Raw genomic sequence first — 16,575 nt, forward strand, 5'->3', positions numbered from 1 at the left:
CCTAGTCATCATAGTCATAATCCCTGGTGGTGAGTGACCTTTCCCCTACTTTGGTGGTGCCACGTTCGCAACGATACAGACATGTTGGCTAAAAAAAAAAAAAAAAAACGGCTCACTGCCAGCGGTTCATATGAGAAACAACAGGGCGGGTGAATGAATGAGTCAAAAAGACATTTTAGGACGAGGACAAGCGCTTGTTAGTCATGTAAATACACAGTGTGTCAATGCCACTATGTGACTCCTGTCCAAGAGGTTATGCTCTTCTCATTCAGTACACTAGAGCACTTGTACATAGCAAAAAAAATCTCATACATTACGAGTATGCCTCTACTTACAAATACCTCAAAATGCAAAAATTTCAGCTTCCTAAACACTTCAATATCCAGATGATCAACAATATATATACACATGTATTGAGGGCTGACTAGTTCCAAAAATAATAAACAAACAAACTACATTTAAAAATGAAGAGTCTGTCAAAATGTATGTGGAATGCTTTTGAAAGAAATGAGTCAGAATATAAAGAGCCAGTCGCAACATTCCTACACAATCCATCACTTCCACAATTGCGGTTTCCTTGGCTGAAAAAATCCAAATAAATGAAAAGAAACACTTGACGGCGTGCGACTCAAGAATGAAAACTTTGTATTTCCTCTTGTAAATCAAACCGCATGTTTTTTTTGGTCAAATCTTGTCTGACTCAGACACTTTGGAGAGTGAAAACAAATTGATGGGGACGAATCACTACATGAGTCAAATGAGTGACTAACACACTTGGAATATTCACTTTTAAATAAAAGTGTGTTTATGTGTGTGTTATATTTCCTTAATAACTATAGTGACATCTACTGGTACTTTATGTGGAAAATATCCTGCAAAGGTGGCATTTTATCACCTTTTGGCTAGAGGAAGAAAATTATTTTGTAACTTCTTTTGTTCTTTTTGAACTGAACTTCTTGAGTATATGGCTCAGCCAAAATATGAAATCATGTGCGGCTTATAGTGCAGAAAATACTGTAAATTTGAGATAGATGTGTATATATGTATGTATATATTATAGTATATATATGTATATGTACTTGCATGTGTATATGTGTGTATATCCGTACGTGTAAATGTATGTATACAAGTATGTGTGTATATGTATATGTATGTAAATATATATGTATTTTTTTATTATCTTTTTTTAGAATGTCGATCTTTTCCTGCGTCTCACTTAAAAGAAAAAAATGTGGAACATTTAAAAGGAATGATGGATAAATTAGCAGTCATGGTTAGACAAGGGTCGGGGGAACAGGGGGTCTTGCCATCAATTACATTTCTTTACCTTACCTTATCTTTTCTTTTTCTTTTTCTGTTCCCTCAAGCTGACGCACAATGATGGCCGGAACAATGCATGTCCCCAAAACTCACACCTGCAGATTTAAAAGAAAGGAAATAAAATAAAGCGTGGGATGTCACACTCAAAGCTCCTGTTCAGAAATTATAATAAGCCAATCAATCAAAACGCCAGGATTTTTGCACTTAGCTGCTCTTGGATAAAAAAGGCTTGTCAAACATAACACATATATGAAGGAGTATTTGATTGTTATTTGGCATCAAAAAAAATGACTGACATTAAGTCAATCATGTAAACCCTCTTACCATATGAAAAAAGTCGTACTGAACATTAGTATAATAAAAACGTGTACTATGTTCGACTAATTAAAGCGATATTATAATTAAAACAAAAATCCCATTATACTTAAGAGACAAATCATTTATTGACGCGTAAAACATCCTTCAGACAACAATTCCCGACTGAAAATCAGGTCTCTGCACAATGCTTTAGTAAGCATTTTTATTTCTATATCAAACATAATTAGAGCAATCACAAGGCTCCTTCAAATTTAATGGCAGGTCTTCTGGAGAGAGAAAAAAAGAGAGACATGATTCCATCAACAAATATTTTCAAGCAATAAATATGCATTTATAAATAGTATACATTTACATTAAAAAACACTAAAGAACTCTGTGCAACCATTTCTTCTTGGTGACGTGGCCTTGTGTCTACAAATTATTATTAACATTGTTCCAGCAAAATGATATATAAAAAGGGAAATGCTGCAAAAAACTGCATGACTCTACTGCTCACATTACAAACATGATCTCGTTGTTTTAACAAAAGGTAGAAATAAGACCAGCTAGGTGATGGCAAATGGAACTAAAAGAATGGAGATCAAAAGAGTCAGTAGTCAGTGGACTCCAAACCATATTTGTACAATGCTTTGATTTCAGGGGTTTGTGTTAGGAGTCCAGAAAAGGAAGTCTTTAGGAGGACCTGCCTTCCCCCCTCCAGTCCACTAGGGGGGGAGGCCAGTTGCATAGACTCAGGCACAGCTAGCTGCCTTGGCGGAACGCTACAGAGCGTGCTTCAATAGGACTGACGGCTTACTTCCTAAAATGTCAACAAGAGTGAAAAGATACGTGGATCTTCTGTTGGAATTGGGAAAAAAAAATCAGGATGATCATCATCATCATCATCATCATCATCCAGACGAGGAAGGCAGCGGACTCGCCTGTTCAAAAGAAAATGTTCAATACAAAACTCCCGACAATATGATTGCACAATTGTTGTTCAAGAAATGTATAATACATGTATAATCCCTTTTGATGCAAGAGTGTTTAAACTACCCAGTTGAATACATTTCCTTTCACTGCCATTAAAAATATATACATTAAAAGGCCGAATTTGGCAGCTAGAAGATGCTTACCAGAGTGAAGTGGTCATAGACTTGCATGAGCTCTTCAACTTTATACTGCTCCAGCACTACAAAGTTGTCCAAGTCAGGATTCCCCCTGCGGGCACAGTCCTGGCAGTGCACCACATAAGTCTTTCTGCTGTTGCTCTCGCTGGTCACAAAGAGGAGGTCGTATACCTCCACCTGTGTGGGCCACAAGGCCAAGTGAGCCAGAGACCGACCGACCAATCGAGCGAAATGAGGAGAGACTCCAACTTTACCTCACAAATACTGCAATAGTGTGCAGGCTCGTTTTGGGTTCGTCCATGCCAGACTAATTGTTTCCCAGCAGCCAGCAGAAGCTCCCGTTGCATCTGACACTGCTTCAGAGTCCGCAGCAAGCAATACCTGGCAGAGGGGGGGATGCATTAGCAAGAAAATATGCACTCTTGAATTTAAATACCAGGAACTGGGCTTTGGCCAAGTTGGCTAATAAAAGGCTTCTTACTTGATCATCTCAAAGAGTTTATGGTCAGACACTTTGATGTTCCTGGCCAGATTCCAGGAGAGGTGGATCATGGGAACGATGGATTTGACACTTTGCAGTTTGTTCCACTCGTAGCGTTCCGCTGCCAGCTTGTACTGGTGGGCTGGCGACAACCCCGGGAGAAAACACACCTTGGTAAGCACGCCGTCTGAAATAAGCGGCCCCCCCTTGCCGACGTGACCTCCTCACCCGTGAGGGGCCCCACATTCCAGGCGATGTTGTTGCACCAGCCGATAGCCTGCACCCAGTGGATGGCGCCCGTGTTGAGCCACACCAGGTCCCCGGGCCGCTGGATGAAGCGGTAAACAGGCACGTTGGTCTCGTACAGGTCCTCCAGGTTTGGCCACCAGGAACCCATCAGGAAGTTGATGTTGTTCCTGTGCAAACAAAACATGACCCGCCGAGTTCAGGATCAAGAGAGTCATATGACCAACGAGCTGGGGACACACTTTTCACAGAAGCTGTTGATGACGCCCCAGTAGGCCTCGGGAACAGCGAACCACTCGCAGTCGCCGGGGCCGATGTTGATGTTAACCGAACAAAAGTTATTGTTCTCTTGGTGACCTAAACGGGACCATCAGAAGTCATGAGGGAAGGAAAAAAAAAAAGAACACTTCCAATTCCTTATTCTGGCATTCGGTTTACCTGGTGTCCGGCTCCCGGGGACCTTCATGTAGAGCTGCACTGTATTCATGCCCAGGATGGTGTGTCCAACGTGGCTGAGTAGATTGCCGGCCGATACCACCCGGGCAAAAGCCGGAAGCTTGGTCAGCTCCTGGAGTTGCTGCTTCCACCTGGAATTGGGAGGAGCACACAAAAACAATGATGGCTATACATTGGGAAAAATGATTCGCTGTATTCCAGTGGGATGAAAACAACAATATGTATCATGATTTCCTGACTGTGTACTTAGAATAGATTGCATACTTCTTTTCATCTGAGAGGTCGATGTTGGTGCCAAACTTGATGTGCTTGAAAGGACATCTTCTCCGCCTGCTGGCAAAAGAAAATCAGTTTTAGCGATTGGGAAAAGAAATGAATTTGATTCTAGAAAGGCAATATCAACATGTCGGTCACCTGTCAGATGAAGCTGCTTCTGCTTCCATCTCCTTACGCTTTTCATTCTCCTCCTATTTGAAACATTAAAATCAACTTTAATGTCTACCATATTGGGTTACACTACAGATTGCAGATGCTCAGAATGTAGGTAACTCGGTGAAGGGGACATTTGTGCTACTCACCCGAAGCGATTCCTGGAAGGACGAAGCCTGGTACTGGGCGTACTTGATGATGGTGGTATGCGAACGGCTGCTCTCGCATCGCCACATCTTGCGGCTGCCGCTGGGGTCCCAGTTCTCGTCGGTGGGCTGAGCCAACTGCGTTCGCACTTCCACCAGATGCTCGGGATTGGCTTCCACCAGGGTCTTGGTGGAGAAGAGGCCCAAATCTGCGCAGAAAGGATGCAACACTGAGCTTTCACCCCTATGACAACTACCACTTTTTTTCTTCAGTGCTGAGTCCTAGTAGCAAAAGTGGCTTTCGCTTACAAGTTTCAGCACGGATTTTCACATTATAAACTTTGAAAAAATAAAAAATAATTATTAACCGAAAAAAATAAAAAATCGCAAAGTAGAGAAATTCGCAATAATCGAGGGATTACTGTAGTTTTCTATTTTGGCAAGCTCGGGTCCGATGGATAACCTATATTGGATCCCGAGGTGAACATGAGATTTTGAGAACACCTCATTGTTTCTACCATGCAGTAACATGTTTTGCTTGCAGATGGAGCTGTTGCCAAATGGATCAAATACAACTATTTGGAGACCTATGCATGCAGCTGTAATGCAATCAATGTCCCGGGGAAAACTAATTCATAAAGATACAATACATTTAAAAAAGCCTTTGGAAAGCAGTTTTTTGTTTACCCAGTTTTAGGGCTCCTGCCAGACCCCTGATGACGGTGACAGGGTTGGTGAGGTTTGTGCAGAACTGATGGAGAGGAGGGTAGAAGGCATCCCTCTTGTTTTCCAACTGTTTTTAAAAGGAATCACAACTACTTAGGACTGCATTAAGAGAGGCTAATAAGAAACAGTTTTTCCAATGTTAGAGTATAAAAACTGTACCAGCGCACTCAGACTTACATAAATACTGGGCGTCGGTGGGTTGAGTTTGTCCTTGGGCAAAGGAGGTGACGGGATGATTGGAGGTCGAGGTGGCGGGCACTTGTCCAGAATGATGCTGCTTGTCGAGAGACCGTTCTTGCCAAGGTTCCTGTGCAGGCCAAAATAAATTGTCATAGTTTGGAAATTCTAGTCTAAAAGACGAAAAACACACAAGGAGTAGGAATCATCTTACCTGCACACTTTGAGCACTTCACTGGAGCTTGGGTAGATGGAAACAGAAGACCAGGGAGCCAGGCCAGCTGGGGCCGAATGTCTGTGCACGTCCCCTTCCGGATTTTCCGCCTTTTGCGGGCTCCGAGAGTCCTCCGTCCCGTTCGTGGCGGGTCCCTGACTGTCCATTTGGCCGCTAAGGCGGGGGAGGCTATCGGCGGGGGCGGTGGTGGAGCACGTGGGCGAGGACGAGGAGGAGAATTGCTCCGATGCGGCTTCGGCTTCAGCGCTACCCGCGTGGACGTTGTTGATTTTCTCTGAGAAAGGCCCTGCGCGGTCACTCTTGTCATTATTATCATCGTCATTTCTGTTGGTCGGGGTGGCTTTTCCTTTGAGCAAGGCTGAGATTGGAGGATTGTCTAAAGCGGGAGCGCCGGGTTCCGACTGGACGTGATTAGTCGACCCCGGTGCCGGCGTGCTGCCGGAACTCGGGGTCGTCCCTGTAGCGGCGGTAGCGACGGGACCCGGCGACGGAGCGGTAGCTGCTCCCGCGCTACCGCCGGAAGGCGCGTTGTCTTTGGTGAGGAGCCCTGAGGTAGTGGCGGAATGGGGGGGCGAGGAAAAGTGGTTGGGGGTGGACCTGGGAGAGGCCGGGGACAAAGAGGAGGCCGACGACGAGGCGGTGCAGGGCCCAGAATGTCCCACCTGATTGAGAATAGCCGAGGAAGAAAATGAGGTCTGAGGGGAGGAGGAGGAAGAAGAGAAAGGGGGGTCTCCATTGGGACCTGCCGAATGGGAACCTGGACCTTTGTGAAGCCCCTGGACAAAGAAGACATGAAACACATTAGGACAACAGAAGCCTCAAGTGAAAATATATATCAATACAAAAATAATAATTGTTTCCCCCTCGACCACCAGGCGTCCCCATCACCATATTTATCTCATTTATGATGTACTCATGGCCTAGCAAACCACCCTCTCTGCACATATAAATAATACAATTGATGTGTGCTTCTACATCTACATCAAAACTGTAGCAATTCTGAAAATTTTAACTGTTAAAGCACGACAGACGTGGCATTGGTCCTCAACTTGTCAGGAGATTGGGGGGTTGTGGCCGTCATGTCACTGAAATAATCTGCTTACATTTTCCATGACGTGTGATAATGTCACAAAGCCTTTACGTCGGCTGGATAGGATTCCGCATCCCTAAAACTGTGGCCAAAGAAAAATGTACAGCGTAACACTACTCGCGTGCAATTTGAGAATTGCTATGGCATCCCTTACTCGAAAATATGAAAGGACTCAAAATCTAGCCACAGGTACACAGACCCACCCCTATTGATCTTAAAAAATGTCTATAATTTCAATAGATGAATGGAAACAACCCCACATTCATCAAAAATTGATAGATTGCCAAGGAATGTGGATTTTACAGGGGATAATCATGTCAGTGCTTTTTCAGTCGTGCCAGTCTTCTTACTGTTGTCTGGCCAGTGAACATTATTTCTCTCAAAAAGCATACTTTTGCAAGGCATGAAGCGGAACTGAGTGGTGCTATTAAGAATAATCCAAAAATGAAATTGTGGGTCATCCAGACACAAACACGCCATTATTATCAGAATTCAACCATGTGCACATGCAAAAACAACCTTAATTGCTAAAAAACAGATGTGAAAGCTGATCTACAAACCGGGCGGAGCCACGGTGACTAAGTATGCCATTGTCAAACACGCTAACCTGCCATGCATTTATTTAACTTTCCACTTCACGCAAACCACTTAATAAAAAAATGACACAAATGGCTGACTTTGCAGTTTAAGTCAAAGCGATCAGCGACCCAGAATTTAAGAAAATATATATTTAACGGACAGGGAATAAATGCAAGTTTTGTTTTTTTTTACCTGAGTGTTAGAGTTGCTAAGCGGGCTCCTCCAATTCTCGTCAGGATGAGCGGGACTGGCGCCGCTGGTGCTGGGCTGACTGACGGCTGTGCAGTTGTGAGGTAGAGAGTTCTGCTGTGCGTAAGGCACGTTTCCGTTGCTCGCGCTGCCGCCTCCCAGCACCGAGGCGCGCTCCCCCGTAGGATACCCCGCGTCGAGCGCACCCGAAGACGGACTCGAACACGAGCCGTTGGCCGTGGGCCGGGCCGCCCGGTTCAACGGGGAGGAGCGGGGGAGGCCGTCGTGGCAGTCAGGGGACTCGACCTTAGGACCGTTGGGAAGGCCGGGCCGAAGCTGGGCGCCCACTCTCGTCTGAAACGTGGGAAAAATTTAGGATTTTCTGTCTATATATATTTTTTTTTTTCCGGTCAAGAGTTCGCACCTGCTGCTGATGCTGCTGCATAAGTGAGAACTGTTTTTCCAGCTGATCCAGCATTTGCACCTGGATGGGCTTGAGGATGGCTCTGTTTGCACGCAAGTGATCCAGAAGCTGAAAAAGAATGCATAATAGTTCATTTCAATGGGATATGCAGAAAAATAATGAGCATATTATTGGTTGTGACAATGCTGAAATCGAAGGGGGGAAAATACCTTTTAAAATTTAATTAATCATTTTTAAATATTAACTCGTTGGCTGCCATTGACAGCAATAGGCATCCAATCCATTTTGTCAGAGGAGCTGGCAGGGATCAAACCTTATTTTGTGCTGCACGACTGATTATTGAAAGGCGATTTTCCATTTAAGCAGCTGTACTATTAACCCTTTCACAAAGTTATAATGTCAGAAATCTATGTTGAAAATGTCTCAATAAAAAAAAAAACATTAAAATGCGACTTATAGTCCAAAAAATAATAGCAATATGTAGATATGTCATACCTGAAGATTTTGTGGCGTAAGATACCAGCCAGGAGCCGGCTGTTGATTGGCGCTGTTTGCATCCACAGCACTCTGCATCCAAGCAAAGAAAGAAAGGTAAGAAAAACAACATTTTAGAAATCCTTTTTTCCCCCCACTAAAATGTCAAATGTTTGTGGGTTGCACTTGTTTTGGCATTACTTTGGCCGGGCTGGCAGTGCGTTTCTTTTTGGCAGGGTTGCCTTCTGGGTCGCTGTGATTACTGGTGCTTTGGGCCGCCTCCCCTTTACAAGCCTACAAACCCAGCAGAGAAACAGCTTGTGATGACGGCCATCTGTGCTTTGGCAAAGAAAGAATTCAACCACAAAAAAGTACACTACGCCGTCAAGTGACCACTGAAATCTTTTTTTTTTTTTTTTTTTTTTAAAGGAAGGGTTTGGAGCCTGGGGTTGGGAGAAGAAATGGATCCTTTGCAAACAACCACTACATTTACATGCTTGCAAATAAAGAATGTATGAATAGTTGAACACTGATTAATATACAGCTGATTTCATGCCTTAAAAATCTTAATTAGAACTACTGATTAAGTTCTTAATCAGTGTCTTTAAGGTGTACTTGTGGAATAATGCAACATCAATATTGCATTAGTGTGTAAAAACAACATGCAGTCGGGTCTTTGTTGGGTTAACCTGCCAAATTACTTGACCAAATACTCATTTTAGAATATGTAGTACGTTTCTGCCTGGAAAATATAGAGATTTCTTGAGAAAAATACTGCACTAAAATGTAAGTATATAAAAAAAAGTTTAAACAATGCTGAGCAATAGTAATACAACAGCACATTGAGCCATTAAAATATACTTGCTGCTTGACGTCATTTTTTAGAATCCTTTTAAAAGAGCAACACCTCTCACTTTTCCCTCCCCTTTTTGTTCCTGGCACCTCGTCCCAATTTTTAGGGTCTCACTTCCATGCCAATACGCAAAAGTAGACGATCAGAGAAGCGTCTTGGATTGGCAGAAGGCTCGATTAGAAGCCGGATCTCTCACCTGCTGTGCCTGTGCAGCATTCAGGGACCCCTGCCTGGAAGTGAGCTCAGCAGGGATGGGCAGGCTCCACGCCTCCTCAATACTAGGGAGCATTTTACTCTTATTCTGCAGACTACCTGGCTGTTGGTTACACAACTGAGCCTAGGAGAAATGGTGCCAAGACACGTTTTAGTGCGGAACCAACAAGACAACACGTAAAAAAAGGGAGGGGGGAGCAACGTATCACAAATGTTTCATGGAATGAAGGTGTTTGATCATTACACAAGCGTCAAAATATGAAGCAATTCATATCTCGGGGATCAGATATGAAAAGGGATTTCACCACGGCAAATACTCGACAGATAACGGGGCTGCGTAAAGCTGGGCGGGCCACTCGGGCAACACGGGCTACCTGCAGAAGCTTGATGCGTTGAGCGAGGGCGGCGGCGTTGACGCAGGCCTTGCTGCGCGTGGCGTTGACGTAACACTTGATGGCATCGTGCGCCTGGCCGCAGCTCTCGTACAGCGTGCCCAGGTCCATCCAGGCGGCGGCGTGGTTGTGGTCCAACTGAACGGCGCAGATGTAGGCCTGCAGTGCGTCCATAGGCTGGTTCTGCTGCTGGTAGAGGACCCTGGATACAGACAGGTGATTCATTTGACTCCTTTTTTTGGAATGTAGATGGAGTGGTGTGGTGTAGGGTAGTCGTTTGAAAGTGCTACTTTGGAATCACTTGCTCTGATATATCTTATATCTATAATATAATCGATCTGGGGCAACTTTTTCTTCCTCACCCTATGGAGCACCAGGTATCCGCGCTGGCCTCCGATTTATCGATGGATTGACGATAGGAGATGAATGCATCCTGCACTTTGCCAATGCTGGAGTAGCACCTGAAAGAGTAAATGACAAATAATAGCAATGTTTAAAATAAAGAATAGTGAGTGCTCAGGGATTTACTTAGAGCCTTAAACAAGGTGCATGAAATATAACTATTATTGAGACAATCAACTTACCTGCCGAGAAAATACCAAGACTGGCCAGAGTTTGGGTCTGCTTCTAGAGACTTCTGCAGACACTGGATGGCATAGCTGTCCTTGGTGCCTTTATCCCCCAACTGCTCCACTGTGTGATGCATCCAGCCTAAAGGAGGTCAAACATAACATATTTAAGGGCTTCTGTGTCACAACCATTACAGACACAAGAGTAGTGAAACTTACAATAATAAAAACAAGTATGGAGAGGAAGAAAAAACAACAACAACAAATATCACTGAAAGTTGGGTGAAACTTACCGAGCTGTTGGAGTGTAGTTGCCTTCACCTGAGCAGAAAGATTCTCAGTCTGCAAGAGGCTTTCATAAGCTTCTTTCGCCGCTCGGTACTTTTTCTGCAGGGAAACGGACAGAGACAGACACGGCGATCCGGTCAAGACGGGACGGCTTGTTTTACGAGACGAGGCCAGCAGACAAAAGACCTCCACACACTTGTAATGACTGTCTGGACAAACACAAAACTCAGGAGGGGGAGGGTCATGAAGGAAGAGGACAGGCCAGACTCAACACGTTAAAGTCCATTAAAGTGTGCGCTCGCATGTGCTGGGTGGCCGTCACACCAAACCAAATACGAGTGTGTGTGTGTAACATGAGATGCTATTTGTTTGGACTTTTTGACCCCATGAACCTGTCCTCTGAAATACTCCCAAAATACTAAACACAGAGTAATGACAAAAATGACCCCAAAGCAGAGTTTTCAATTTCAGAATCCAGCAAAAGTCAAATTTCCAATAGTTTCGTTTAAATTGAGCTACAAAAAATAAGAAAATGTAATCTTCCTCTGGCCAAGATGCACCCACCCACTCAATAGTTTATCACTAGTAAAATGTCCAATCCAATTAAAGGAGGAGAGCGCGTCAGCAGATTAAATTCTTCTCTCTTTACGCCGCCTAAATGTCTCCCGTGTTTGCCATTAAAACCTAAAATTACTTTTTACCACGCTCAACTGAGCAGGACGATTTCACTCACTCTGAATGACTCGCAAAATTGGCCGCCAATAATTTTGAATTCCAAATTGTGGGATGAGGGACGGCCCACTCAAAAAAAATGTAAATATGTCAAAGGGTGTTTGCATCAACGCCATTGACTGCCTGCATTAAAATATTCTCCATGACTGCACCATATTTCTATTGGATAAAACTCACTAGAGCATAACATTAAGATTAGGGAAAAAGAAGAGAGAATGTACATCTTACCTGGATCTCATATAAATGAGCGATGTGGAACTGAACTGTGAGGGAGAAAAGAAAAAAAAGACAGAACAAATGAATGACTATCTTCATGTTGAAAAATCAATATTGCACGTTTCCCCCAAAGGCTTTTCAGTGAGTATGCAGTGCATAGAACAGGGAGGACAAATAGAGCGGGGCAGTCTGGGTACGTGTGCATGTTATGTTTAAAAGGCAGCAATCATCAGCATTTGAGATGGAGCAGCCTCCTCCCGCCTGTCTCCACGGCAACGCTGTTTTTAGGGAGGGCCATGGCTGAGGAGAGCAGAATGCTTTTCCAACCTTCTCGTGTTTTTGACACAGTTAAAGACGGTTTGCACCTTTTTCAGAGACTGCTTAAAATGTATGGTGAGTGTTCAGAGACTTACTTTCAGCCTTGGACAAGGTGCAGAGGTTTGAGTCGATCAAAGCCAGCTGAAAATGCTGCAAAACAAGATAGGTAAAAATTATTAATTCAGTATCATCATGCCCAAATGCAATGATACATAAAAAGGGTGGCATTAAGACATTGGACGTTGTATAAAATTGACACTGATTTCTGTTTCCCTGTTTTCAAAATATTGACGAGTTTCCATACATTATTGTAAACCATTGTAGATCCCATAGTTTTTTTTTTCTTTGAAGACTGCTTTCATAAAAAGTCAATGACCATGAATAAATTCAGGGCTACCACCATTGAAAAAAAACTTTGCAGAACAAAGAGCACAGGATAAAAAAAGTCAAGAATATCCCATCCAAGATAGTTAAATTCATCACACTGGATGACCAAATGCTATATTTCTATTTAGGATGATCTATGTCAACCCAACTATTAAAAAAAAATCTTTACAACCTATTTTGTATTGCAAAACTACCATTTTTTTATCCATTGAAACCACTGCTGTACTAATAACCTTTTTATATAGCTATCGCGTCAGAATAGCCATGTAAAAATTTTCCCCAATAGATTTCCAATGGATCAGATTGGGACTCTATCGTTAGACGCCTAAAATCAGGTCACCCGTTAAAAAAATAGCGTGATGGAAAATGCACCTGTTCCACTTTGACGCGGGGTTATGGAGGTCTAGTTCGCTGCCACTCTCAGATTTCGGAATAGAATTGCATGGCGACTAGGCTCCAATGATCTGTGGGCCCATATATGGCCCACCAACCACTGCATTAGACACAAAGCAACATTGGCTCTGTATCTGGGTCACTTGAATACAAGCGACGAGATTGTCCTGGCTTGATGTCCCCACACTTCCTCTGAACTATTTATTTGAAAATACAAATGCATTGTTTCTACAACGTGGGCCTAAGATGATCAGAGGGTTTGACAGTCGGCAGGCGGCTAGCACGTGTGCAGAGAAGCATTCACGCACACACGCGCCGGTTCTGGATAAAGCGTTTGATAAGACGCCCGGGAGGAAATATAAGCGGTCGCAATCCGTGGTGCGCTCAAGGCATTCGTTACCTACGTTACGGGCGCCCGGTCAGCGTCCTCCTAGAAGCCTTGGCGCATCCTCTGGTGGCTCCCTCCCATCCTCACCTTCCTCCTTGGCACTTTGGCTGATAATGCGGCACTGGCTGTTAGCTTGACATTCCACCTCCCTTCTGATATCTTTGCCTTTCTCTCTCTCTCTCTTTCTCTCACTCGCTGCCTGCCGTCTTACTTGCCTTGCCTCTGCCCCCTCCTCTCGTCTACTCTGGTGTCACTGATTACTATTCAGCAGATGGCTGCAGTGGTGGGTGCAAAAAAAAGAGAAAGGCATGAGACAATAATATCTCAAAGCAGCTCCACTGGATGCTTCAATGTAGCATTCAAGTCATTTATAGTTGGAATCATTTGGAACTGCTCTGTCACTGTTATAAAATTGCATATGGAAAATTATTGGAGTTCCATTATGCCAGATCAGAGGTATGTATCTCTACTTGTTTTTTTTTTTTTTATTTCCAAAGGCCACTTTTGGAAAAAAAATCAAAGGAACCAAGAGCCAACTTGAAATCATTCATTAGAATCGATTGTATTTTTGTACAATGTTTTTTTAAGGTCATAACTCATTAACTACCTTTAATGACCATTAGACATCCAATGCATTTTAACCCGGAGGGTTGGCATCGAGCCAACCATCCCAGACAAATTGGTTTGGACATCGATCTCCTTCACTGAAATCCAAGTCGTCCTGTTTGAAATGGATTTGTAGTCTTTAACAGTCATTGAGGTTTGAACACCCCGGTCGTGAATGCTTCCAAAAATGGCAGTCAGTTGACACCTTCGAATTTGATCCTGCAGAATCAGTGAAAAAGTCTAGGGTTTTTGTCCTGAAAATAAATCCCTGTACTCCCTTTGTCCCTGAGCTCATCATGTGCAGTCTTCTCTAGTTCTCTCGTTTCCATCCGAAGCACTTGCATCCCATGAGCTAGATAAACGGACCAGTCGCACAGTGCGTGGAGGAGCCTGATCTAAATGGTGTGTGATGCTGGCAAAGAACCAGTATTCAAGGGGGGGTTGCATCCAAAGCGGGCAAGGGAGGATGTGTAACACGTGCCAATATGCTTGAGTGCAAAGAAAAAAAAAAGTGTTGCCGATGCCAAGCGTTAACATTGTTACACCTAATTTCCCCATTCTAAAACATGGACAATGATTTTAAATAAAAGCAAACTACAAAGATGTCAACATTACTACGAGGCTGCTGGTTTGGCAACTTTTTTTTCCTACTTGAATTGCAGTTGACATTTGAGTTCGTTTCAAATTGGTAGCCCTTTGCAACATTTAGCAACCTGCAAGTAGATTTTAGTGGGTGACCCTTGGTTTACAAATAAATCAAGTGCATTGGCACTGGTTGCCAGCAAGTGTACTGATGCATCACATTAGACAATGTTGCTACAAGAAAAGAAGCAATCTTGTCCACATTATCAATAAAAGTCTTGGCAACCAAAACATTTGTAATTTGCATCCGTTGCTGTAACCCTTGGCGACCCATTCTCAACTCCTTCAGCAAAGCACAACAAAAACAAATGATTGGTGAGCCGGCTAGATGTAAATCCTGGAGTACAATCTGAGGCCTGAGATCAGATAGTTCCCTAAGGGATATATCCAGACAGCTCTTAGAGACTGTCTGGACTTTTTTGGACTCAGGTATCAGAGGAAGGTCACAAAGAGGGGGCGTCGTCCCCCTCACACAGGTGATCAAACAATCTTTGTCAATGTGGTCGGTGAGATGAGGCACATGACCCCCCAAGTAGTTCTCACAGACAGGTATAGATTATGTGACCCAAAGCATTTGAATTGTCCAAAAATGTGGGCTATCTAAAGCAAAGATGGCAACAATTATGAGTTAGGTTGGGAGAATGATTGTACCTTTAAACTGGACTCGTGGTCTGTGTTAACTTTAAACATGAGTCCCAGTCGCAGGTGGATTTCTTTAGCACGGGAGAAACTGGGGTTGATGTAGAGCACCTCCTGAAATGCTTTGATTGCCCTGCAAAAATGACATTGGATTGATTATCAAACGGTAAACAGCAAGTGATCACATACTCAACTTTGGCTTTTAAAATAAACTAGTAATGTGAACAAAAAATATTTTTTTATTTTACAGGCATGTTTTGTAATTGGGTTTTGCATATTTTGAAATATCCTAGCATTCTCGGTAGCATATATCAAATAAAAAGTGCTACATTTTTAAGTCCTTCACTTTTGTCGCTGCAATAACAAATTCATACTGCCTCCAAACCCCTCTCAGGCAGCTCCCATACACACACATACACTCACACACACATACACACACACATACACACACACATGCGCTTTGAACTCATTGCTCCCATTCTGTTCATCTCCCCTTCATTGCCGCTCCCATTTCTCCGTCACTGCGCTCCGCTATCGCCCTCTCCTCCCACGCTGGCGGACACCAAAGTGAATGCTGCGAAAGCTCAGTGATGTCAAGCATGAGACAAGATTGCAGGAGCGGGGATGAGGTTCACAGTCACACTGCAAACTGTGGTGTAGAATTCAGCCATGACTTTTAGAGATTGTGACCAGTTACCAAATGGGGACTGCTTCGCATGTGGTACTCCGTGAGTGTGCGACATGGTCGCCACTATTGCACTTAACGTCCTGCCTGATATTCCGATAAAAAGCAGTTACCTCAACAAAACAGTGTGCAACAATAATAGCGCCCATTAAAAGATACAATGGTGGATGCATGTGTGTGTTTAGGGGGCTAAACATTCCGCCAAAATTTTAAAATCAGATAAAGTACCAAAGCTGAAAGAGACCAATTCATATGACAAAATAGATTTGCAGATAGCCATATTGGTAAGAATATGTACTCCCAAGGTTAGTGTTGCAAGTACTTACCATTGAAATGCATTGTAATGGAAGTAAACCAAGCCGATCCCGTATAAAAAGGAAGCATTCTGGAGGGATAACAAAAAAAGTGTTATTGATCATAGGTGATGGAGTTATGACCCATGTAAACATGTCAGAACCTATAAAAAAAATTGGGGAATTGTATACAATGCTTTCAATAACAGACACCCACAAGTGCAAAAAGGGTCATTAAAAATATATGCAAAATGATTCAATATAAACTCACCTTCCAGTATTCTGGCTGTAAACTGAAGTACCTCTGGTATGAAGATAATGCTGAAAACAAGAGACATAGCCGATGGGTAAAAAAACAAGACAAAAACAGTTGATTGTCCAAAGTAAAATTGAGTACAAAACATTACAAAAACAAACCTTTAGGATAGTCCTCCAACAGGAGGTGGAAATGGCCAATCTGACAGAAAATGTCAGGATCAACTTTCCCTTCTGCTTTCAGGATGAGAGCGTTATAGCAGCTAACAGCCTGATAAGGAGGAAAAACAAGGGGAAAAAATCACTC

General features: G+C 43.3%; 1 protein-coding gene across 8 annotated transcripts in view; it reads right to left on the bottom strand.

Moving 5' to 3' along the window:
• The window catches only part of kdm6a (lysine (K)-specific demethylase 6A), a 30,602-nt gene that overhangs the window by 11,668 nt on the left and 2,359 nt on the right, over window positions 1–16,575 (bottom strand). The window contains exons 3-30 of one of the 8 annotated variants that reach the window (XR_013327847.1): window positions 16,431–16,539; window positions 16,285–16,334; window positions 16,047–16,105; window positions 15,048–15,168; window positions 12,076–12,130; window positions 11,675–11,709; window positions 10,720–10,813; window positions 10,442–10,568; window positions 10,220–10,318; window positions 9,840–10,059; window positions 9,449–9,589; window positions 8,601–8,693; window positions 8,421–8,492; window positions 7,926–8,033; window positions 7,505–7,855; window positions 5,623–6,419; window positions 5,409–5,538; window positions 5,193–5,298; window positions 4,509–4,714; window positions 4,345–4,397; window positions 4,195–4,263; window positions 3,913–4,061; window positions 3,717–3,831; window positions 3,457–3,644; window positions 3,229–3,370; window positions 3,002–3,128; window positions 2,754–2,924; window positions 1,333–1,415 (exon numbers count right to left, since the gene is read on the bottom strand). Coding sequence is in view for 7 of the 8 variants with exons in the window: in XM_077728033.1 (XP_077584159.1) it covers window positions 2,446–2,475; window positions 2,754–2,924; window positions 3,002–3,128; window positions 3,229–3,370; window positions 3,457–3,644; window positions 3,717–3,831; window positions 3,913–4,061; window positions 4,195–4,263; window positions 4,345–4,397; window positions 4,509–4,714; window positions 5,193–5,298; window positions 5,409–5,538; window positions 5,623–6,419; window positions 7,505–7,855; window positions 7,926–8,033; window positions 8,421–8,492; window positions 8,601–8,693; window positions 9,449–9,589; window positions 9,840–10,059; window positions 10,220–10,318; window positions 10,442–10,568; window positions 10,720–10,813; window positions 11,675–11,709; window positions 12,076–12,130; window positions 15,048–15,168; window positions 16,047–16,105; window positions 16,285–16,334; window positions 16,431–16,539 (4,017 nt within the window). In the remaining variant the exon portion in view is untranslated. Of the gene's footprint in view, window positions 1–1,332; window positions 1,416–1,744; window positions 2,476–2,509; window positions 2,559–2,753; window positions 2,925–3,001; window positions 3,129–3,228; window positions 3,371–3,456; window positions 3,645–3,716; window positions 3,832–3,912; window positions 4,062–4,194; window positions 4,264–4,344; window positions 4,398–4,508; window positions 4,715–5,192; window positions 5,299–5,408; window positions 5,539–5,622; window positions 6,420–7,504; window positions 7,856–7,925; window positions 8,034–8,420; window positions 8,493–8,600; window positions 8,694–9,448; window positions 9,590–9,839; window positions 10,060–10,219; window positions 10,319–10,441; window positions 10,569–10,719; window positions 10,814–11,674; window positions 11,710–12,075; window positions 12,131–13,160; window positions 13,327–15,047; window positions 15,169–16,046; window positions 16,106–16,284; window positions 16,335–16,430; window positions 16,540–16,575 lie in introns of those variants that run through there. The other 7 variants (XM_077728035.1, XM_077728033.1, XM_077728032.1 and 4 more) reach the window with 7 other exon arrangements.

Source organism: Stigmatopora nigra, chromosome 11, assembly GCF_051989575.1.
Source record: "Stigmatopora nigra isolate UIUO_SnigA chromosome 11, RoL_Snig_1.1, whole genome shotgun sequence".
Classification (NCBI taxonomy): Eukaryota; Metazoa; Chordata; class Actinopteri; order Syngnathiformes; family Syngnathidae; genus Stigmatopora; species Stigmatopora nigra.